Source organism: Rana temporaria, chromosome 4 (genome assembly GCF_905171775.1).
Source record: "Rana temporaria chromosome 4, aRanTem1.1, whole genome shotgun sequence".
Taxonomy (NCBI): Eukaryota; Metazoa; Chordata; class Amphibia; order Anura; family Ranidae; genus Rana; species Rana temporaria.
The window spans coordinates 30,992,866-31,016,747 of record NC_053492.1 but is presented as its reverse complement, the minus strand read 5'-3'; the positions used below and the strand labels follow the sequence as shown (position 1 = coordinate 31,016,747).

Genomic DNA, 23,882 nt, shown 5'->3' with positions numbered 1-23,882 from the left:
GACCTTGAGAGGTGGCGAGTGGGCTGCTTTTCTTGGTTTGGACGCGCTTCCATTGTCAAAATGGTGGTCTTGCCTAGGTTCCTATACCTTTTCAGGACACTACCCATAAAAATCCCAGCACACTTCTTTCGCTTGATGAACTCTACCATTTCAAGGTTCATTTGGAATCATCGTAAACCCAGAATTAAATTGTCTTGGCTGTTCAGGCCCAAAGATGCGGGCGGGATTGGGCTACCTAACTTTAAACATTATTATTACGCATCTCATATAGCCAGGGTAATTGATTGGCACTGCCATAGGCGTTCAAAGGCATGGGTGTCTTTGGAGGAATCCCTATTTCTGCGTCCACTGAGGTTTTCCCCGTGGTCACCCAGGCCTAAATTTAAAGCCACCTCTGAGATACAACCTACTACAAGAACCACACTGGGCATTCTACATGACATTGCTAAAAGGGGAAAGATTACCACGCCCGGGGGTCCTTTGACACCCTTGATGGGTAACACTGACTTCCCTCCGGGAGAGGACAATGACTTGTTCCAACCAGAGCATAGTGACATCCCCTTACTCGCGAAAGACTGTTTTTCAGGAGATAAAATTAAAGACCTTCTGGCACTGCAGGGCGGAAATGGTCTCCCACGACTGAAGTGGTGGTCATACTTCCAATTAAGAGATTACCTTACTAGACAAAGACACTCACAGGACTTCCGCAGACCATTGACCGACTTGGAGACGACATGCCTGGATGGAAACCCCCTAGAGAAAGCTACATCGGTCTCATATAGCTGGCTGCAACTGGCTGAATGCGGAGGAGCGGATGATTATAGGAGGAGATGGTCGGAGGAGCTGGGGAGGACATTCACGGACAAACAATGGAGGTATGCGTGTATATTAGCACATAAAGGTTCCATAAGTACACTTGTCCAGGAAACAGGCTACAAGCTGCTGACACACTGGTACAACACCCCGGACAAACTCCACAAGTGGAATCCTCAAAACCCTCCGACGTGTTGGAGGTGCCAGAAGGCGAGAGGCACTCTTCTCCACATTTGGTGGGAGTGCCCACTGATTCTGCCCTTTTGGGACAAGATCACACGACTGATCAAAAAGATCACAGAAACTAAGTTGTCGCTGGACGCAGCTTGTTGCCTGTTACATATCAACCACCTTGCCTTACAGGTTTACAAACACTCATTGACCAAACACCTGATTAATGCAGCCAGGTCGTTAGTTCCCATCTATTGGAGAACAACTACAGTACCCACAGTGATTGAATGGCTCAAAAGAGTTAGAGACATGTGGGAAATGGAGGACGCTGTGGCACAGGAACATAGCAGAGTCGAGGCCTTCCAAACTATTTGGAGACCTTGGATCGTTTTCCGATACTCACAGGAATATGACGATATCATGCAAAACCCTTGAATAAGAGACGGTTCGCCTCAGAGGTGGTCCAATTCTCCGATACCTCTCCCCCACGCATCTCTAATTAGAGAGCAGGTGTTGGCGTGGTGGCGTGCAATCCCCCCCTCCCTCCCTCCTCACCTGAGTCATATATGAGGCCCTTACTGTTCCTATTCACTTACCTCTCCCCTGTCTTCTCCCCTCTTTCTACTCCTCTTCATACATGGTCTCATGTGCAACGTATACTGCCGAACCGTCACAACCTTAGGCCGAAATATTGTTGTTAACCTTTTAAATGAAAACTTTGAAGGTGAACTAGGCCAGGGCTCAGAAAATAATTATTTTGCTTGTAATTAGACCCTTTAGGGTAAGAATAAGTTGTCTAAGTCAAGACCTTTGAGCTGCTGATCTGCTTATATTGTGTCTATTCTGTAAATCTTTTGGCTCATGTACACACGGTATCACGCTGTTTACTGATACACCTGTACTTGCATATGACATGCTATGTAATCTGTTTCTGGATCTCTTCTTTTTCTTTTCAATAAAAGATGAATGTTAAAAAAAAAAGGTAATTCTGGTTTGCAAGTGGGAGAAGTTTGCATCTCGCAAGGAAAAGTTCAGGTTTTTATTAGCAAGTCAAAAACAGACGTTTTTTGGCAGAGGTCATTGGCTTACTCTGCATGCTTGCTGAGAACCTATTATTTGCCCTTATATAATTTTGGCCAAGTATATTTCAGTTAGGCCTTCCTGTGGGGGTAATTTTCTAGTTCATCTTGATTTTTCTCCATTGACAAAGTTTCAATTTTCTACCATATTTCAGCGCTGTTTGGTTTCATTAGATCTTGGTCATTTAAAATTTTCCTCTCATTCTTTCCATATCGGAGCTGACACGGAAGCTGCTAGAATGGGTCTTAATGATTCAGTAATCAAGAGTCTGGGTAGATGGGAATCTAAGAGGTTTAATATATATATATTCGCCCTAATCTATCTCTCTGATTCTAGGTTCAGTATCTTCCGTCTGGATCATTGGACATTCATTTGTTCACTGGGCGCACAAAAGGGCATGTCAACGTTGCTATTCTGCTAATCTTTCTTTACCCCCTGATTCTTTTAAAGTCTTCTGGAAAGGTATTCATGGCCTCCGGTGGAACAATCTTTTTAATCATATTTCTTTGCTATCTCATATTTTACCTTACCCAGATATTTTAATAATTCACCTTGGAGGGAATGATGTAGGAAAAAGTTCAACGTTAGACCTAATTTTCATGATTAAAAATGATTTGCAGCGTATTCATTTACTTTTTCCCGGTACCAGAATAATTTTTTCAGAGATGATTCCTCGTCTGATCTGGTTATCTTTTTCAGAGAATAAATCTTTGGAAAAGATACGGAGACGAGTTAATCACTCAATTGAAAAATGTATGCCTACTTGGTCACCAGTCATCTCTATGACCGTCGGAGGCCCGGGCGCGATGTTATGACGTCACGCCCGGTACTCGGAAGTAAACAAAGCCGCAATCGTGGCTGTCGGTGTGAGATCGGTGAATGTTTTTACCGATTTCATGCTTGTAAGCCTGGAGGAGAGATGTGGGGTCTTATTGACCCCACATCTCTCCATAAAGAGGACCTGTCACACTGATTCCTATTACAAGGGATGTTTACATTCCTTGTAATAGGAATAAAAGTGTAAAAAAAAAAAAAAAAAAAAGTGTAAAAAAAAAAAAAAAATTAAGTAAAATAAAATGAAAATAAAAATAAAATTTAAAATGCCCCTATCCCCGGTAGCTCGCGCGCAGAAGCGAACATGCATGCAAGTCCCGCCCACATATGTAAACGCCGTTCAAACCTCACATGTGAGGTATCGTCGCGTGCGTTAGAGCGCGTGCAACAATTCTAGCACTAGATCTCCTCTAACTCGAAAATAGTAACCTGTAAAAAAAATTTAAGTGTTGCCTATGGAGATTTTTAAGTACCAAAGTTTCGCGCCATTCCATGAGTGTGCGCAATTTTAAAGCGTGACATGTTAGGTATCTATTTACTCTGCGTAACATTAAATTTCACATTATACAAAAAAATTGGGCTAACTTTACTGTTTTGTTATTTTTAAATTCATGAAACCTTTTTTTTTCTTCCCAAAAAAAGGTGTTTGAAAAATTATTGCGCAAATACCGCGCAATGACCGCCATTTTATTCCCTATGATGTCTGCTAAAAAAAATATACGATGTTTGGGGGTTCTGATTAGGGATGAGCCGAACACCCCCCGTTCAGTTTGCGTTTGTGTTTAGCGGTGTAAAATGCTCCTGATCACCTGTGGTGGACTGTGTGTTTCTTTTTGAATGCCGCTAACTAGAAATGATAGGAGGGTTCTTTGGGAGGGAGGATTAAAATGCCCCTGATCACCAATGTGATTGTTTTGGGGGAGAGTTAAATGTTTTAGATTTATCCATGGCATTTAGCTATTGTGCAATGTAATTTCAGTGAAATATAATTTCATACTCCAGGAAACCTACTGTACTTCCATTAATAATGGAAGATTTGTACTTGGCTTCAATGGATATGTTTTAAAGGCTAAGCACCTCAATGCTAGTATGTTTATTTGTTTTAAAAAATTGGTGCAAAAGACAACATCACCTTGGTCTCCCCTTATCAAAAAGGGTTACTTTTGTGGTGTTTTTATTGTTCTGGCATTTTTATTTTCTACATTATATAACATACTGAGGCCCGTACACACGTCCGAGGAACTCGACGGGCAAAACACATCGTTTTGCTCGTCGAGTTCCTTGTGAAGCCGCCGAGGATCTCGGCGAGCCAAGTTTCCCCATTGACTAACGAGGAAATAGAGAACATGTTCTCTATTTGGCTCGACGAGTTCCTCGTCGGCTTCCTCGGCCAAAAGTGTACACACGACCGGGTTTCTCGGCAGAATACGGCTCCAATCGAGTTTCTGGCTGAATTCTGCCGAGAAACTCGGTCGTGTGTACGGGGCCTCAAGGGAACAACATTTATAGTCATGAGAGAGAGAGAGAGAGAGAGAGAGAGAGAGAGAGACTATACTATAGATAGATATACAGTAAGTTAGTTTAACAGTGGTACACCAGTGCTGGTTTTATTCTAACCCACTTCAGATAATTGCAAGCATACATGCAAAAAAAGACCACCATAGGTTTGCCTGTACTGTTGGTAGTCTATATTAACACATACAAAGACAGCAACACCTGCAAATTTATATAATTGGCCTTGACGGTTATTTTGCTCTTATGGTTGAGTGGTAAGATTTCAGCTAATTCACCCCAGGTCAAAAAGGACAAGTAATTCTATTTAACACAAATATCGTTAAGTCTGTCCCACAATGAGCTTAAAATTTGATTTATAATGAAATAAGACAAATTTGACATCTGCAAATTAAGGATCTCCTTTTTTCAACAGTGGAGACAGGTCAGCGGGAATTCCAATCCATTCTGGAAGGAATGCGGCTTCATATTTGAAACTTTGAAGGAAAGTAGAGTTTGGCAAAGTGTAGTTTGTAAGATAGATGGTTTCACCACCAACCAAGTATGAAGCCCAATAGCCAAATGTCCCTATGGTCATTATGGTGTGGTTACAATGCACCAGGAGGGCAAAATCACGGGCAGGAGAACCTTCCTCACCATCTCCAGCAAAATGTACATCTCCTAGAGAGGTATTAATGTTCTGTTTACACCAATCCATCCCATTACTGGTCACCACAAAGAGGGGGTTATCATACTTCTTTCTGAAATAGTCCATAGCTTTTTGCATATAGTTTTTGTCAGCTACCACACCTTTCCATTGATGAGGCATGATCCATATATAGTCCCCCCTGCGAACATGAACTCCGATAAAGGTCACATTTGTTCTATTACCTTTCAGGTTTGCAAGGTATGAATTTGCTTCTTCCTTAATATAGTCTTGAAAAGTGAATTCTTGTAGAATCTCATCCCTTATGTGATGATAGAATGTCCATGAGCACGGAGTACTATAGAATTTAACGTATTGTCCAGAAATTTTGGAATATTCTGGTAACATCCAATCTTTCAGATTATATATCCTCCATTTAATCCGGTCAGCAATTTCCTGGTGAAGAACAGGCAATTTTATCTTAAATATCCTTCCTAGCTCACTATGCATTTTTGGTAAGACGTATGCTTGGTGTCCATTAAGCTTTGCCAGAGCATAAAGTGATGCATACTCCCCCATTTTGTTTCCAAGGCGTCCTACAGGTTCTGCAGTCCACATGGCAGCATCTGATTGCATTTTGATGGGAAGTGATCTGTTTACGGCATATAGGTTAATGCAAGAGCTGTTCCCATGATTTGTATAATGGAATGTTGTTGATTTCCCAGTGAAATAATGCCAGAAAATGAATACTTTAACAGCAAATATCGTAATAAGCACACCCATCTTCTTTAAATTGAGGCCCATTTCTAAACAGATTTTTTAAAGTCCTAGATATAAATAAGAAGATAAGCAAATCAAAAAAGGTGTTTATATGTGACATTGTTAAGTTACAGTGTATACATTAATCCTTTTAAAAGCTTTTCAAAAGTGGTATTAGTTCATAAATGCCACAAGAATTCTTTCACTGTGTTGACATACAGTATGGTGAAGTCAGTAATGTTGCTATAGGTGGTGGTCAAAAGGGAAAAATAAAGGAGAGTATGTAACACATGAGTGATAAAAATAGATGCTAGTCTTTAAAGTGGAGTTCCACCCAGGAAAAAAACATTTGCCCAAAAATCATAATAAAAATTGAAAAAAAAAAATGTGAAAATAAATAAATAATTATGCTTACCCGAAATACCTGTTGCTATGCGGAAGTTCGTAATCTGCCTCTTCCGTAGCCTCGGTCTGTCTTCTTCTTCATCTTCTCCTAGTGAATGGGGCGCGCTGCTTTCTGGGAACTGTGTGTGTTCTCAGAGAGCAGCCGCCCATTCACAAGTCTCGCGCATGCACAGTAGGAAATGGGCAGTGAAGCCGTAAGGCTTTACTGCCTGTTTCCCCTAGTGTGAATGGTGGCGCGGGACCTGCATCGATCGTGGGATCGGTTTTGGGGGGGCCATCAGCGCGGGCAAGTAGGACAGGTAAGTGTCCTTATTAAAAGTCAGCAGCTACACTGTTAGTAGCTGCTGACTTTAAAAAAAAAAATTGGAGGGTGGAATCCCGCTTTAAATATTTATTAACCACTTCAGCCCAGAAGGATTTGCCCCCTTAACCACATGCCGACCAGCCGCCGTCGTTTTACGGCGGCAGGTCGGCTCCCCTGCGCGAGAGCACGTAATATAACATCGGCTCTGAGGGGGGGTGGCGGCCCCAGATATATACAGATACTATCAGGCGGCACTATTGAGTCGTCTGGTAGATTGGAGTAGGCATGGTGAACAGAAAATATGGCCGGGGATAGAGCAAGCTCAGTATAGTGGCTTACACCAAAGACCGGCATGGTGCTATAGGGAGCTCCCGAAAGAGGTGAAGAAACATCCATTGAGAGGTCCCACACTTCGGATAGGATATGGGCTATTTGAGAAGGGGAAAATGTGAACATTAGACTCGCCTCTCTTCCCCATATTGGGGAACCCACAGTTTGGACCTGGTTTGACGAAGGGGCCTTTTGGCAAAATGATAGAGCAGGGATTTTTTTAAGCCTCTCATTTTGTGAAGGAGGGAGTATGGCCTACGATCCAGGAGATGATGACAGGGATCCATCAATTGTATTTTTGGAGGGCTCTTTTGTTTTGTTGTTTATTTGGGTGGGAGGGGTATGGGACAAGTAGAGGCAAGTAGAGGCAAACAAACTACAAGAAGGGACGGAGAGGAAGCCCCCCTGATGTGGAGGGGATAAGGGAATGCCCTCACGGGGGTATTAGAAGCCCCAACAGGTAGAATGGGATATGTGAAGGACTATGAAGTATAATAGTACGAGAAGGGGGGGGCTAGTGAAGATTATTAATAGGCAGATTCTGTTGTCAGGAAAAGGTAGACCACAGATAAAGGCAGAGGAGGTTATATGACATAGGAATGGTATAGAATGAATAACTACGGATATCTGTAACTTGTAAGGAAATGTTTATTTTTTCTGCTGTTATTTGTTTGCTTCAAAATCAAATAAAGGGATAAATATGAAAAAATAACATCGGCTCTCGCGCAGGCCACTCTGTGCGCGTGCCTGGCGGGCGCGATCGCCGCCGGGGCACCCGCGATTGCTCGTTACAGAGCGGGGACCAGGAGCTGTGTGTGTAAACACACAGCTCCCGGTCCTGTCAGGGAGAGAAATGCTGATCTTCTGTTCATACAATGTATGAACAGAAGATTAGTAATTTCCCCTAGTGAGGCCACCCCCCTACAGTTAGAAAACACCCAGGGAACATACTTAACCCCTTCCCCGCCCACTAGTGTTAACCCCTTCACTGCCAGTGGAATTTTTAAAGTAATCCAATGCATTTTTATAGCACTGATCGCTATAAAAATGCCAATGGTCCCAAAAATGTGTCAAAAGTGTCCGAAGTGTCTGCCATAATGTCGCAGTACTGAAAAAAAAATTGCTGATCGCCGCCATTACTAGTAAAAAAAATATATATTAATAAAAATTCCATAAAAATACCCCCTATTTTGTAAACGCTATAACTTTTGCGCAAACCAATCAATAAACGCTTATTGTGATTTTTTTTTTACAAAAAATATGTAGAAGAATATGTATCGGCCTAAACTGAGGACATTTTTTTTTATATATATATATATATATATATATATATATTTTTGGGGGATATTTATTATAGCAAAAAGTAAAAAATATTATTTTCACATTATCACACGACCGCGCAATTGTCAGTTAAAGCGACGCAGTGCCGAATCGCAAAAAGTGCTCTGGTCTTTGACCAGCAATATGGTCCGGGGTTAAGTGGTTAATGACCAGGCCATTTTTTGCGATATGGCACTGCGTCGCTTTAACTGACAATTGCACAGTTGTGCGACACTGTATCCAAACAAAATTGACATCCTTTTTAGGGACCATTGACATTTATACAGCGCTCAGTGCTATAAATAGCCACTGATTACTGTCCAAATGTCACTGGCAGGGAAGGGGGTGCTCAAGGGGTAAATGTGTGTGCTAGGGAGTGATTCTAACTGTGGGGGGGTTGGACTGCCTGGAGAGGAGACTGATCTTTGTTCATACTTAGTAAGAACAGCAGATCTGTCTCCTCTCCTCTGTTTTGTATCTCTCAGGAGCGATCTCGGGTGCCCGGCGAACATCGCAGCCACTGGGGATGCGCATCAGCCGTACATAAACTGGAAGATGGAAGTCCCAATCGCTGCAGCAACCTCCATTCTTCTGGAGTGCAGCCGCCGGTACTTCCCTCTTCCAGTGTTTAAAGTAGAAATATAGGCAACATAGGGGGGGGGGTGAGTGATACTCCCTGTATAGTTTATTTTTTCCCCTTTTGTCCCAATGCAGAAATTTACCAATGCTTCCTGTCTAAGACCTCGTACACACAGGCAAGAATCTCGTCAGGAGAAAAACGTTGTTTTTCCCGACGAGATTCTTGGCAAGAATCTCTTGCCGCTCGAGTGTGCACACAGACCTTTCAAAAGAACCGCGGTTCTCTTGAAAGGCAAGAATGCAGTGACGTCATCGCGTACGATGAGCATGCGCTCGTCACATTCGATGCCGTCGCCACCATCTTGCTTTACCCTACCTATGCCGTGGAAGCTACCGCGCATGCGTCAAAGTAATTTCGAGCATGTGCGGGTTTCCACGGCGACAGGTAAATATACAAACTCTCGAGTTTCTCATCGGGAAACAGGCCGACAAGAATCTCGACGAGAAAATAGAGAGCAGGATCTCTATTTTTCTCGTCGAGATTCTGGCCAGATTTCCAGACCAGAAACCTGAAAGCCTTGTACACACACTTGATTTACTCAGCAAGAATGCTCTGCCAGCAGTTTTCTTGCTTATTCTTGCCGAGAAAACCGAGCGTGTGTACAAAGCTTTAAAAAGATTTAAAAACATCTGTTTTTCGGGTGATTTTAATAATGCTTAAAGTGAAACAATAAAAATGAAACATTCCTTTCAATATCATGCCTGGGGGGTGTCTATAGTATGCCTGTAAAGTGGAAATTTGTTCCTGTGTTTAGAACAGTCCCGCAGCAAAATTAAATTTCTAAAGGAAAAAAGTCATTTAAAACTACAGCTGTAATGAATTGTCGGGTTTCGGCAATATAGATAAAACTCATTGACCCTTTGGGTCTGGTATGAATATTAATGTTCACTTACGTTAGACTCGAACATCGGGCTCATCCCTACTCCTAGGCAGTTTACACTTTCCTATATTTTTTTTCATTCAATAAGTTTTTATTGGTATATAAGGCAAAGCGTAATTGTACATATAATACACAGAGTTCAAGCATACAAATCTAATCACTGGGTACAAGTTGTTCAACAGTAGTGGGTACCACGTAGTTAGATGATTATCATTGTATCTGAAAGATTTTGGTACTAATTTACGCTAAAACAATTGTAACGTAAGAAAACATGAAATACATGTAACACTATCAAAATATTGACAGGAAAGAGGAATAGCATAACTGAGTTCAATATTACCATTACCATAAGTATGGCTATCAACACATCTAACCATAAACCTGCTTCTGATGAGAGGACACCGAGACCCCCAAGAGCAGAGGCCCACCCCCCCGGCGCCCCCAAGGGATCACGCTGCGCCTATGTAGGGAGGGCCCCACCTCCCAGGGCCCCGCCGCCCCCCCTCGCTTCGTACATCATAAACCCTAGAACTCACATTAAGCATAAGTAGAAGTGAAAAAGAAAAATAGAAAAAAGATCAAAAGGTGGAAAAAGATTTAAAGGAGAGATAAAGAGAGGAGAAAGGATGAGTATGATACGACGGATAGGTATTGTTTAACAATGTCAACCGGCATTCAGTTTATACCATTCTACCCATGGGTTCCAGACCTGCCGCCAACGCTCCAGATTGTTTTGAGAGGCCATGAACATGGATTCGTATGTGATGTGTAAGTTGGTAGTTCTAATCACCTCCTTCAGAGTAGGCAGTTCCACTGACCTCCAACGTCTCATTAATTCTAGTCTCGCACTCAGTAGTACTTGAGATACTATACATCTATGGAAGTGTGGCATGGACTCAATGCCCAATGAAAGAATTGCAAATCCTAGATCAAAGGGAACTCTAGATCCTATCAACTGACCAATGAGGTCAAAGACCTCTGTCCAGTAGGCTGTCAACTTGGGACATTTGCCCAGTATGTGCAGTAAAGATCCTTTTTCCCCACACTGTCTCCAACACAGAGGTGACAGCTTCTTTGAGAAGCCCGCCAACCTCGTAGGTGTCAGATACCACCTGAGTAGTATTTTTTGAGATAGTTCCCAAAGGTTAGCACTCCTTGTGGCTTTGTAGTTAGATATTACCGCTAGTTTCCATTGGGGCAGGGAATAGGATTGCTTCAGGTCAAGTTCCCAGGTTCTCATGGATGGAGTTTTGCTAAATTCTGACTTCTGACCTATTAGATTGTAGAATAAAGATATCCCCCTAATAGACGAGCCAGCATTAAATAGATATAGATACACGCGCCAAGGGACCCTGATAGATGACTCAAAGGGGGTGGCCAGTAGGTGGGATATTTGGGAGTATGCATATTGGTCCCTATCCTGTAGTCCAAACTCGATCTGATGGGATCGGAAGGACTTGGTTGCTGGGCCTACTCTCAAGTCTTCAACTCTCAGAAGACCTTTCGATTCCCAAGTTCCAATATTTAGGTTAGGGATATTTAAATGAAGGCCCGAGATATTAAGATGGATGGTCTTTTGGGTGGAAACTGTCATGGGCTCCTCTAGGAATCCCTTCCATGTACCCACCGAGGCCACTGTAGTAGGCGACAAGTCTGGAAGAGTGGTGCTGATATTCCTACACGAGATCAATAAGTCAAATAAGGTGTAATGGGAGCATTGTGCAGCTTCCAACTCCAGCCATCTGGTAACCGTCCCACCAGGGAACCAATGTTTCAATTGAACCAATATAGCAGCTCTATGGTAATCTTTTAGGGAGACAAGACCTACTCCCCCCGTCGCCCTGGACTTCAATAGCTTGTGCGCGGATTGAGCAGTTTGAAAAAATTTGTTTGGGACAGAAATAGGAAGGTTCCTGAACAAATAGATAAATTGGGGCAAGATCAGCATTTTAAATGCAGCTAGACGCCCAGACCAAGTAGACTCTTTCCAGGAAAGGTCTTGTAATTTGTTACCTAGTGTAGCGAGGAATGGGGTGTAGTTGGCACCAACCAGGCCCTCTACTCGAGCAGTTAACATGATACCTAAATATTTTATACCTTTGTCCACCCACTTGAACGGATAGCGGGATTGAAGTCCAGAGCGAGTTTCAGGATCAACTCCCAACCCCAGGATAAAGGACTTGCTCTCATTGACCTTATAGTACGAAACATGGTTAAACAGTTTCAACGCTTCAGAAGTCGCGGCTAGGGAGGAACCCACCTTCGTCATGATCATAATGATGTCGTCTGCGAAAAGACTGATTGAGTGCTTTTGAGTGCCTATATTGAACCCGGTTATGTCTGGGTGGGACCTAATGTATGCTGCAAAGGGCTCCATTACTAAATTAAATATTAAAGGGGACAGGGGGCAACCCTGTCTCATGCCGTTTGAAATGAAGGGGGTAGAGAGAATACCGGACATGAAGACTCTGGCGGAGGGCCTGGAATAAAGAGCCAGGATAGCCGAGAGGATCTCGTCCCGAAATCCAAAAGCCTCAAGTGCCTTGGTCAAATATAACCAGTGGACTCTATCGAAGGCCTTCTCTGCATCCAAAGAAAGGAGCAGAGAAGGCCTTCGTCGCACCTGAGCTAGATGTATAATATTAATCATGCGACGAGTAGCGTCGGATGTCTGCCTGTGTTTAGTAAATCCAGTTTGATCAGGATGTATCAACATAGGCAAAATATCTACCAGCCTCAGTGCTAATAACTTTGCGTAAATCTTAATGTCGATGTTTAATAATGAGATCGGTCTAAAGTTTGCCGGGCAGGTGGGTTCCTTCCCAGGCTTAGGCAGAGTAATGATCAGGGCCTCTAACATTTCTGGGGGGAAAGAGGCCGAGGCAGCAGCAGAGTGAAACACTTTTAACAAGTAAGGGGATAGGGTTGCTTTGAACGTCTTGTAATATTCTCCACTAAAACCATCCGGACCCGGGGATTTATTTAAGGGGAGTGAGTCAATTACTTTGGACAGTTCCTGGTCATTAAATGGCGAATTCAAGGCCAAAAGATGTTCGGGGGACAGTTTAGGGATATTTAGTTTACTGAGGAAATTGTTAATTATTTCCGGTGTTGGTTGGAAGGTAGAGGGATCATCTTTTAGATTGTATAGAGTGCTATAGTAATGACTAAAAGCGTCAGCAATGTTTTGAGGATGGTACTCTTTTTGGTGAGATTGTGGGTGATGAATAAAGGGTATCTTACATTTATATCTATGTCCCTTGAGAGTTTGTGCTAGTAATTTCCCGGCTTTATTACCCGTAGAGTAGTATGTCATCTTAAGTTTTTTGGTTGCCCTTTCGAAATTCTCTAACAGCAGTAGTCTAAGGTCATACCTGAGTTTTGATAGTTGGTCAGAAACGGTGAGGGACGTATTTTTTTTGTTTATCAATTCTAGTTTAGCTATTTGGTCAGTCAACTCGACAACATGCTGCTGCCTCTGCCTCTTGAACCGCGCCCCTACCTGAATTCCAATACCCCGCATGTAAGCCTTATGGGCATTCCACAATATAAATGGATTATCAACCGAACCAGCATTATCAGAAAAGTAGGAAGACAGGTTAGATTCAAACACCCCTCTTGTGTCACGGTGTTGTAGAAGGAAGGTGTTGAGTCTCCATACTGAGCTCCTCTGGGGAGGAATTGCATTGTCAATAGTTAGAACAATGGTTGCATGGTCAGACCATGTTATAGTATTTATGTCCACAGATTTAGTTTTAAGCAGTACCTGCTGGTCTACTACGAAAAGGTCAATCCTGGTGTAGACCTTATGAGGGGGAGAAAAATAGGTGAAGTCCCTCTCGGAACCATGCAGACAGCGCCAGGCATCATATACACCCCGGCCCTGCATGCATGGAAGCAAAGAGGGTTGGTAGCGAGTAGACTGGGAAGTAGAGTCCATCTTGGGGTCAGGAGTGATATTAAAATCACCGCAAATTATTAAATGTCCTCTTTGCACCTTGAGAATTCTTTTCATCAACTTGTTGAAAAAACGGATCTGGTGGGTATTTGGTGAATAGGCTGTCACTATAGTGTAGGGAACAGAGTCCATTTCGCATAGGAGTATAAGGAATCTTCCCAACGGATCCTGGATCTGGGAGTGTAGAGAAAAGGCCACTGAGTCCTTTATGGCAATCAGTACTCCCTTCGTCTTAGAATCTGCATTGGCCATGAATACATGGGGGAAGCTTTTATGTGAACACTTGGGTGGGGCTGTGCTGTTAAAGTGCGTTTCCTGGGCACACAGAACGTCTCCCCTGTGTGAGATAGCTTCAGCCCACATTGAGTTCCTTTTTACCTGGGTGGTTCAGACCTTTGACGTTCATAGACACAATTCTAAGTGGCATATTGTTCAGTAAAAATGTATGCTCGGCAAGTTGAATAACAATTCAAAAGTTCGGTGCAGTAAGTGGTCTGTATAACTGTCCGATACCTGTTGCAACTCATATTCAACAAAAAGTACTCACTGTCAGAAGGCTTCCATTCTGTTCGGTCAGTATGGGTGAAGTGACGAATTGATTGGTAAAGCAGATCTATATCATCATTCATCTTGGTGCTGTGGTGTATTTCCATCCGTCGACTATTAGAAAAACTGAGTGTGATCCGGGTAACCTCGATGATAGAAAAAAATGAAACAAAAAAAGAAAAAAGAAGAAAATAGAAGAAAACATGAACAGAACAGCACAACAATAACCCTGAGCCCAGGGTGCGAGCCATAGAAGGCGACAAGTCACTATGGGCAGCTACCTGCTGCATAAAATTGGGGTAATAATGTCAATGGCGGCAACTCAATGACAAGTGGAAGACATAGTGGGAATCGAAAAATCTCTGCAGACTATATTAAGCGTGAGTTTTTGAGTTCCTGGAGGTAACCTGTTTCCAGCCCGGCTCCACGTGGTGTGGTGTGCTGGTCAAGGCCTGTTGTTCATGGTCCGCGGGGAGGAGCCCCCAGTCCCTAAGGAGGTCAAGGCCTTTTTCCAACGATGTTATTATGTAGGTACGGTTGTCCTTGGTCACTGACAGCTTTGTCGGGTAACCCCATCTGTATATAATTTTGTGGTTACGCAAAATTTTTGTGACAGAGGTTAGATTTTTCCTCTTTTGTAGCGTATATTGGGATAAATCGGCGTAGAACTGTATGTTCTGATATTGCTCCGGGATTTGTTCCCGTTTCCTCATTTTGACCATGAGCTTGTCCTTGACATGAAAAAAATGTAAGCGGAGCAAAACATCTCTCGGAACCTGCTCTGACAAGTGCGATGGTTTTGGCAAGCGGTGAATGCGGTCAATAGTGACATTCAGATCAGAGAGATCAGGCAGCATGTCTTTAAACATAGAAGTGACATAATGGTTCAGGTCATGTTGTTGGACCGATTCAGGGATCCCCCTGATTTTAAGGTTGTTCCTTCTGGACCTGTCTTCCATGTCTGCCAACTTTGCTTTCATCCATTCATTATCTGCCTCCCTGTCCTCGTTAGCATCAACCAACTCGTTTATCGTAGTAGCATATTCCTCCATTTTGGATTCAATATGATTCACCCTGTTCCCCACCTCCTGTATATCTCCCGTTAAGCGATGCATATAAGTTGCCATATCCGACTGTAGGGTACTACGGAGGGATATCAACATATCCTTGAGGACAGTGTCCATCACGGGTTGGTTTTGCGTGGGGAATGATATGATGGATTCTGGCAATTCCCTGGTATCTTCCCCTGAGTCAGAGGCCTGGCTGGCTGTCGGGCTCGTGGACCGGCCTAATCCCCCGCCATCCAGCCTAGGCTTGGACTTTGCTGGACTACAGGAGGATGGGGTAGGTGGAGGGGATGAGGATGCACCATCCGATGCTCCTTGTGCAGAACCAGTACCTTGCGGTGAGGCTCGTGGCGAGGTCCGGGCTCCACAGGAGGTCCGTTGCGCCGAGTAGGCCTCAGCGCCATCTTGCCTGGCGCGTCCTCCGGCCGGAACGAAAAAGTCCGTCAGGCGGTGCGGATTCTGCGGCTTCTGCCTCTTCCCGGTCATGGCTGATGTGCCGCGGGACTTAAGCGATGGGTGGTCGGTGTAGAGAGCCTGTGTCAGAGTCGGATTGTGCCGCTGGTCTCCCCGTTAGTCCGGAGCTCCGTGCTCAGACGTCCATCCGGCTCACGTGCCAAGCCACGCCCTCTTCCTATATTTTTTAACTATTTGACTTTACAGTGTATTTCCACATTTGCAGTCAAATTTTTAAAAAAATATCCCACTTTGTTTGTTATGTGATACCATTCACACAGCATGCTTTTTTTTTCTTTTTTAAATATTCCTTTCTTTTAGTAGTGCTGGACAAACAGTTTGAGCCAAGAAAAAGTTTGGCATCAACACCCGAATCTGCATGTCGTTCTGTGGGAGGTTAGCCCGCCAAGTACACCACATTGCAATGCGCACTTCCCAGTGCATTCTAGAGCCCTAATTGTATGAAGTCTTGCACTAGACAAGCTTCGCCAATTAGCACTGTCAGAGCCCTGATTGGACAAAGTGATGATGACTTTCTCCAATCACGGCTCAGTGCTCATAGTGCCACCCCACACTATAAAAGGTAACTTCCCATAGAAATCTTTTGTAGTGTATTGAAGTGGAGATAGATAGAGCATGGCTCAGTTTGCTCCTAGTGAGTTAGTGTGTTCACTTATTGTGGCTATGAGTAGAGATGGGCTTTATGTTCGAGTCAAACTTCGGCTGTTCGCACCGTTCGTCGCACAACGAATAATTTGGGGTGTTCGCAGCAAATTTGAAAAGCAGCGGAACACCGTTTAAAAGTCTATGAGATAAATCAAAAGTGCTAATTTTAAATGTTAATATGCAAGTTATTGTCATAAAAAGTGTTTGGGGACCTGGTCCTGCCCAAGTTTTAAAAACTGATGTTTTTTCAGGAGCAGTGATTTTAATAATGTTTAAAGTAAAACTATAAAAGTGAAATATTCCCTTAAATTTCGTACCTGGGGGGTGTTTATAGTATGACTATAAAGTAGAGCATGTTCCCCATGCTTAGAAAAGTCCCTGCACAAAATGACATTTTTAGGAAAAAAAGTCATTTAAAACTACTCGCGGTTATAATGAACTGTTGGGTCCCGGCAATACAGATAAAAGTCATTGAAAAAAACAGCATGGGTTCCCCCTTGGTCCATACCAGGACCTTTGGGTCTGGTATGAATATTAAGGGGAACCCCGCACCAAAAAAAAAAAAATGGCGTGGGGTTCCCCCCAAAAATCCATACCAGACCCTTATCCAAGCAGGCAATCTGGCAGGCCACAGGAAAAGAGGGGGGGGAGACGAGAGAGTGCCCCCCTCCTGAACTGTACCAGGTCACATGCCCTCAACATGGGGAGGATGTCCCCATGTTGATGGGGACAAGGTCCTCATCCCCACAACCCTTGCCCGGTGGTTGTGGGGGTCTGCGGGCAGGGGGCTTATTTGAATCTGGAAGCCCCCTTTAACAAAGGGAACTCCAGATCCCGGCCCCCCCATGTGAATTGGTAACGGGGTATATTGTACCCCTACTATTTCACAAAAAAAGTGTCAACATTTTAAAAACCACAGGAGAAAGTTTGGGACAAGTCCTTTATTAAAAATAAAAAAATAAAAACCCGCCGCTACGAATGATACCGCCTCCATAGGAGGCGCCCGGACGAATGACACTCTCCTGGTGTGGCAGCTCTTTTATATCTGAGGGCGGGGCCAACCGGCACCACTCCTCTGATGCAAGGAGCAAGCCCGGGGTTACCCAATGATGTGTACGGGTGACCCCGCCCCCTCTGGCGCAATGCGGGTTTCCCGTGACGCATCAGAGGGGGTGGGATTTACCAATTAACATAGGGGGGTGGGATCTGGAGTTCACCTTTGTTATAGGGGGCTTCCAGATTCCGATAAGCCCCCCGCCCGCAGACCCCCACAACCAGTGGGCAAGGGTTGTGGGGATGAGGCCCTTGTCCCCATCAACATGGGGACATCCTCCCCAGTTGAGGGTATGTGGCCTTACACAGTTCAAGAGGGGGGAAGCGCTCTCTCTTTCCCTGCGGCCTGCCAGGTTGCGTGCTTGGATAAGGGTCTGGTATGGATTTTTGGGGGCAACCCCACGCCATTTTTTTTGTGCGGGGTCCCCCTTAAAATACATACCAGACCTGAAGGGCCTGATGGAATTTGGGGGGGACTCCCACGCATTTTTATTTTAATTTTGGTTCAGGGTTCCACTTAATATTCATACCAGACCCAAAGGGCCTGGTAATGGACTAAGGGGGGAACCCATGCTGTTTTTTTTCAATTACTTTTATCTGTATTGCCGGGAACCGACAATTCATTATAGCCGAGATCAGTTTTAAATTACTTTTTTTCCTTTAGAAATTTAATTTTGTGCAGAGACTTTTCTAAGCATGGGGAACATGTTCTACTTCACAGGCATACTGTAGACACCCCCCCAGGTACAAAATTTTAAAGTAATATTTCACTTCTATTATTTCACGTTAAGCATTATTAAAATCACTGCTCCCGAAAAAAACTCCCATTTTTAAAACTTTTTTTGCATTGATACATGTCCCCTGGGGCAGGTCCCGGGTCCCCAAACACTTTTTATGACAATAACTTGCATATTAGCCTTTAAAATTAGCACTTTTGATTTTTCATGTTCGTGTCCCATAGACTTTAATGTTCTGCTGCAAACCGAACCGGGGGGAGTTTGGCTCACCTCTAACTCTGAGTGTAGAGTGTTAGTGTAGTGTTGGTATAGTGTGTCAATGTAGTATGTTAAAGTAGTGTAGTGTTTAACACAGCATTACATAACATTTGACTGAGTGTAGAATAGCGTTGCCACCTTTTCTTCAAGCCAAACCCGAACACTTTAGCGGCTTAAAAAAAACATTTTTTTTAAGGGGGGAATGCTGTGGACTCTGGTGTAAAGGGGAACATTTTCTCACCAAACCTCCCACTTACATCAGAGTTCCCAGCATTTTCCCTTAAATCAGGGTTCCCAAAGCCCCCCTTAAATCAGAGTCCACAGGAAATCCCACCTTAGTATATTCACTTACTCGGAGGCAAGAGAGAGAAGGGAGAGAGAAGGGAGGGTGGGGGAGATTTAAGTCACAGACATTGGATGATGAGTTTCTCTCCCGAGGATGGAGGCTCGGGTATCGACACCTTTCATCCACGATGTATCTGCCGATTGGTGAGATTTCCAGCCCACACATCCCTTTCCTGAGGATCAGAACAGGTATTGGAGAGTGTGCGTGAAAAGACAGAGGCAGGGGTGGGAGGAGGAGAAACAGATCAAGCCCTCTCTCCTCTCCTGTCCATGTATGGGAATGGGTCCTGGGCATACCCCTAGGCAGTTATGGTGTTCGGTTACTTGGGGAGCCAGAGTCCATTATGAATATTGTGTTCGGGTTTCAGGAGGTCTGAAACCCGGACACAAGATTCAAAACCCGAACTGTCCGAGTGAATACAGATGGCAACCCTAGTGAAGAATGTTAATGTATTGTTAGTATAGTGTGTGAGTATAGTGTGCCAATATAGTGTGTTATTGTAGAGCAATGTTTAACACAGTATAATATAACATTTAGTGCTGCATACAGTGCTGTATCCCTTTTTTCCTTTTTTTTTGTCTTTTTCTTTTTTGGCCCATCTTCCCAACCCCCCCCCCCCCCTCTTTTATAATTGTTACATTTCTGTCAGCATCAGTCCTCAATTTAAAGTTCACCAACACCATGTTTCATTCAAAAAAGTGCATTCAATCACACATTTCCCAGTTTCTCTTAAATGTCTGGGAGGGCAACAAGAAAAGGCAGATGTTCCCATGCCAGTATGAGGGGGCTAGCAGCGTCTGTGTCCAAAGCCAAAGGTGGATGTGGTCCGTCCTCAGGCAGGCACCTTTGTCTCTGTTTAGTGATGTTCCCCGTGCTATCCAGCCACAGAATGCAGAGGAGTTGGTGGAATGGCTTACTAAACCGACCTCATCCTCCTCACCTTCTAAGACCCAAGCTGACACTAGTGTGCAGTAGGGATGAGCTTCGTATTCGAGTCAAACTCATGTTCGACTCGAACATCGTATGTTCGATCGTTCGTCGAAATACGAACAAAACGGGTCGTTCGCTACAAATTCGAGTTACGTTTCACAGACCATAATTCACTGCGGCATCGCTGACTGATGATTGACCAAGCATACACTATGACGCGGCAGGCAGGAAAGCTAGTCAGTTAATGTTAGTGTGTAGAGGATATATATACATCCCAGGTGTTGTACATATATTTATACATTGTATAATTTAGCTAGATCATTTCTTCCTAATTTACTGGCAGGCAGGTGATTGTGCTAGCTGCAGTATTCTTACGTGGTTTATTGCCTGTGTCCTCTGTAGTTTGCACCTAAAGCTACTTGGTGTGTACTGGCCGTGTGCTCTGTAGTTTGCACCTAAAGATTCAGAAGCAGTGATTTTAATTATGCTTAAATAAAAAATAAAAATAAATGAAAAATTCCTTTAAATATTGTACCTGCTGGGTGTCTATAGTATGCCTGTGAAAACATCTTTGAGAACCCGGGTCTTGCCCGAGGGAACATGTATCAATGGAAAGAAAGTTTTAAAAACGGTCGTTTTTTCAGGACTCCTGAAAAAAACGTCAGTTTTTAAAACTTTTTTGTTCCCTGGGGCAAGACCCGGGTTCTCAAAGACGTTTTCACAGGCATACTATAGACACCCAGCAGGTACAATATTTAAAGGATATTTTTTATTTATTTTTTATTTAAGCATCTTTAAAATCACTGCTCCTGAAAAAACGACCGTTTTTTAAACCTTTTTTCCATTGATACATGTTCCCTGGGGAAAGACCCGGGTTCTCAAAGACGTTTTACAACGATAACTTGCATATTAGGCTTTAAAATGAGCACTTTTGAATTCGAATGTTCGAGTCCCATAGACGTCAATGGGGTTCTAAATGTTTGCGCGAACGTTTGGTCCGTTCGAAGGTTCTGGTGCGAACCGAACGGGGGGTGTTCGGCTCATCCCTAGTGTGCAGTCCACCACATCTGCCAGAATGGCTTATTCTGCCTCCTTGTCCACAGCTACTCCTGCCTAAACCCCCAGAATCATGCATGGAGGAGTCAGCTGAATTATTTGAACACAGCATCAACCACTTGCTTCTTGACAATGCACAGACATTACTTGAATCTGATGTTGGTTCTGAGGTAGAGGAAGGGAGTAAAATGAGCCTACAGAGAGGGGAGAACACTGAAAAACAACAAATTGGCAATCATGTTCCCTCAGCCATAACCTATTGCCAAGTTGTCTCCAGTGATGATGAGGATGGAGGGGATGATGACATCACTGATGCGATTTGGGTGGCAGATAGAGCAGAGGAGGAAAACGAGGGGGAGAAACAACACCAACAAGGCAGGATGTACTCCAGAGGTAGCCCTTATGGAAGAGTAGAGAGCAGCCACCCTATTCCATCAAATTGTGGAGCTGATCACACTGTTTCAATTTGCAATCTCTGCTGCAAGCAAATCAAGCATGGCAAAAACACCAGCCACTTGGGTATCACATGCTTGACAAGGCATTTAACCACTTCCAGACGCCCACTGTATATATATATATACATATATACGTCAGCACTTTAAAGATGGATATCACTGTTATGGCAGCAGCTAGCTAGGTATCCATCTCTTCAGTGAGCAGTCCGGTTTACGATAATGGTGGTCTTTGCGGCAGATTCACGCCACTTCGCTGTTTACCGTAGCCATCGGTAGCAGCAGAGGCGATCGTGTCCTCTCTTGTGCTGGGTATGGAGATGAGTGACGGGAAGATGGCCCCCACCCATCTCGATACCATATGTCACTTACTCCCATAGCTCTTAAAGGGCCATTTTTTTTCAAATTGTACAATCATATTGTATAGTGTATGGTGAGCTTTACAGAGCCCAGGACATAGTTTTGTTTTCAGTATTACATCTCTATCCACAGAGGCTGTTATCTGATCAATCAGCTCCTGCACACTCTGCCAAATGAACAATCTATGGCTGTGTATTTAGTGAGGACAATATTCACTGATTGCATTTGGAAAATGTGCACCTGATAAGGGGTGGTAGTAATGTGCTGGTGCTAATGAGGTCAGTTAATAAACACCTTCCTGTGTCACATACCAAGGTCTGTGGTTGTAAACACCATCAAACCGAAATCCGCGCGGACAGACAACGCGGTGACGTGGCCGCGACGATGATGCGGCGACGTGCGCGACGCTGGAAGGTCAATGCTTCCACGCATGCGTCTAATCACTTAGACGCATGCGAGGGATGGCGGCCGATCCGACATGTCCGGTGAGTCTGTACAGACGACCGAACATGTCCGACGGACAGGCTTCCAGCGGACATGTTTCTTAGCATGCTAAGAAACATTTGTCTGCTGGAAACCTGGCTGATCCGCCGGACATTTGTCCGATCGGCCGTACACATGACCGAACATGTCTGCTGAAACATGTTCGGTCATGTGTACGGGGCCTAAGGCCGCGTACACACGATCGGTTAAACCGATGAGAACGGTCTGATGGTCCATCGGTTAAAAATCCACGCATGCTCAGAATCAAGTCGACGCATGCTTGGAAGCATTGAACTTCGTTTTTTCAGCACGTCATTGTGTTTTACGTCGCTGCGTTCTGACACGATCGGTTTTTTAACCGATGGTGTGTAGGCACGACTGACCATCAGTCAGCTTCATCGGTTAACCAATGAAACCGATCCATCAGACCGTTTTCATCGGATGGACCGATTGTTTGTATAGGGCTTTACTCTGACAGTTATCTACATCAAATTCTGATGTAGTTATTTTAGATATATTTTTTTTTCACACACTGTGACAAACTCACCTGAGACAAATGCTGCGTACACACGACCGTTTTTAATGTCATGGAAAAAACAATGTCTTGTCAAGCCTGACTTGCATACACATGATCGTGAAAGTATAATGCTCGAGCAAAGCGCTGTGATGTACAACACGTACGACGGCACTATAAAGGGGAAGTTCCATTCGACTGGTGCCACCCTTTGGGCTTTACGTCCCCAGCTGGCGAGCCATAAAACTCACCTACCCATAATTTGCACAGACGAGAAAGGTCATCTGCGGCCAGATGGGTCTCCTGTAAAAGAGCGACATCTGCTCGCAGGAGCTTAAGGTGTCTCAAAATCTGCATACACATATGAGGTGAACGTAGCCCCTTGACATTCCATGAGATTACCTTTAGGTGATTCCCATCATCCAGACCATGTTCACCTTTGCCTGTGGACACAGGCACTGCTCACAGTGGCATGGGAACATCTGCCTCTCTTGTTGGCCTCCCAAGCAAGGTTGGGGGCTTATTACCGAAATGTAATAGAGATGGGGAAACATGTAATTGTATGCACTTTAATCAATGGAAAGTGGTGTTTGGTGCACTTTAACTTGAGGACTGCCGTTGACAGAAATGTCAATCTTATAAAACAAAAAAGGGGGGGACAACAGCGCTGCAGTCAGAAAAAAAAGGTGGCTCTCAATATATAAAAAAAGAGGCAGGCACGGGACAAAAAAGCAAAGAAAAAAAATGACAACCAAAAAAAGGGGGGGGTATACAGCACTAAATGTTATGTCATGTGGTGTAAAACACTGCACTACACAGACACACTACAATATACTGCAGTAAATCTGCACTGATGCACTTCATTATACTGCAGTAAAACGGCATAGATGAGCTACATTGACACAACAGTAAAATTTAACTGACACACTACACTGACTCTACAGTAAAACTGCACTGATGCACTTCAATATACTGCAGTAAAACTGCACTGCTGCACTTCAATATACAACAGTAAAACTGCCCTGACACACTACACTGACTCTACAGTAAAACTGCATGGACGCACTACCATAGGCGTGCGCACAGGGTGTGCCAGGTGTGCCTGGGCACACCCTAATCACTGTGTGGGGTGCAGAGTCCCCCTGTTTATTCTCCTGATATTTCACCAAAATCCTCTAAAGGGGGTCCTAAACAAATTGCAAAAAAAATAAAATAAAAATAAAAAAATTGTAATAAATAATTAAAATGTAAAACGACTGACACCGTCCACTGCCCTACTGACAGTGTCAGGAGATTATATATATATATATATATATATATATATATATAT

General features: G+C 43.8%; 2 protein-coding genes across 2 annotated transcripts in view; both read right to left on the bottom strand.

Moving 5' to 3' along the window:
• LOC120936080 (galactoside alpha-(1,2)-fucosyltransferase 2-like) overlaps positions 1-23,882 on the bottom strand; it is a 185,001-nt gene that overhangs the window by 69,219 nt on the left and 91,900 nt on the right. The window lies entirely within an intron of this gene.
• On the bottom strand, positions 4,787-5,830 carry LOC120936081 (galactoside alpha-(1,2)-fucosyltransferase 2-like). Its single transcript, XM_040348189.1, has one exon. The coding sequence runs from the start codon at positions 5,816-5,818 to the stop codon at positions 4,802-4,804; it is 1,017 nt and encodes a 338-aa protein (XP_040204123.1). The 5' UTR covers positions 5,819-5,830; the 3' UTR covers positions 4,787-4,801.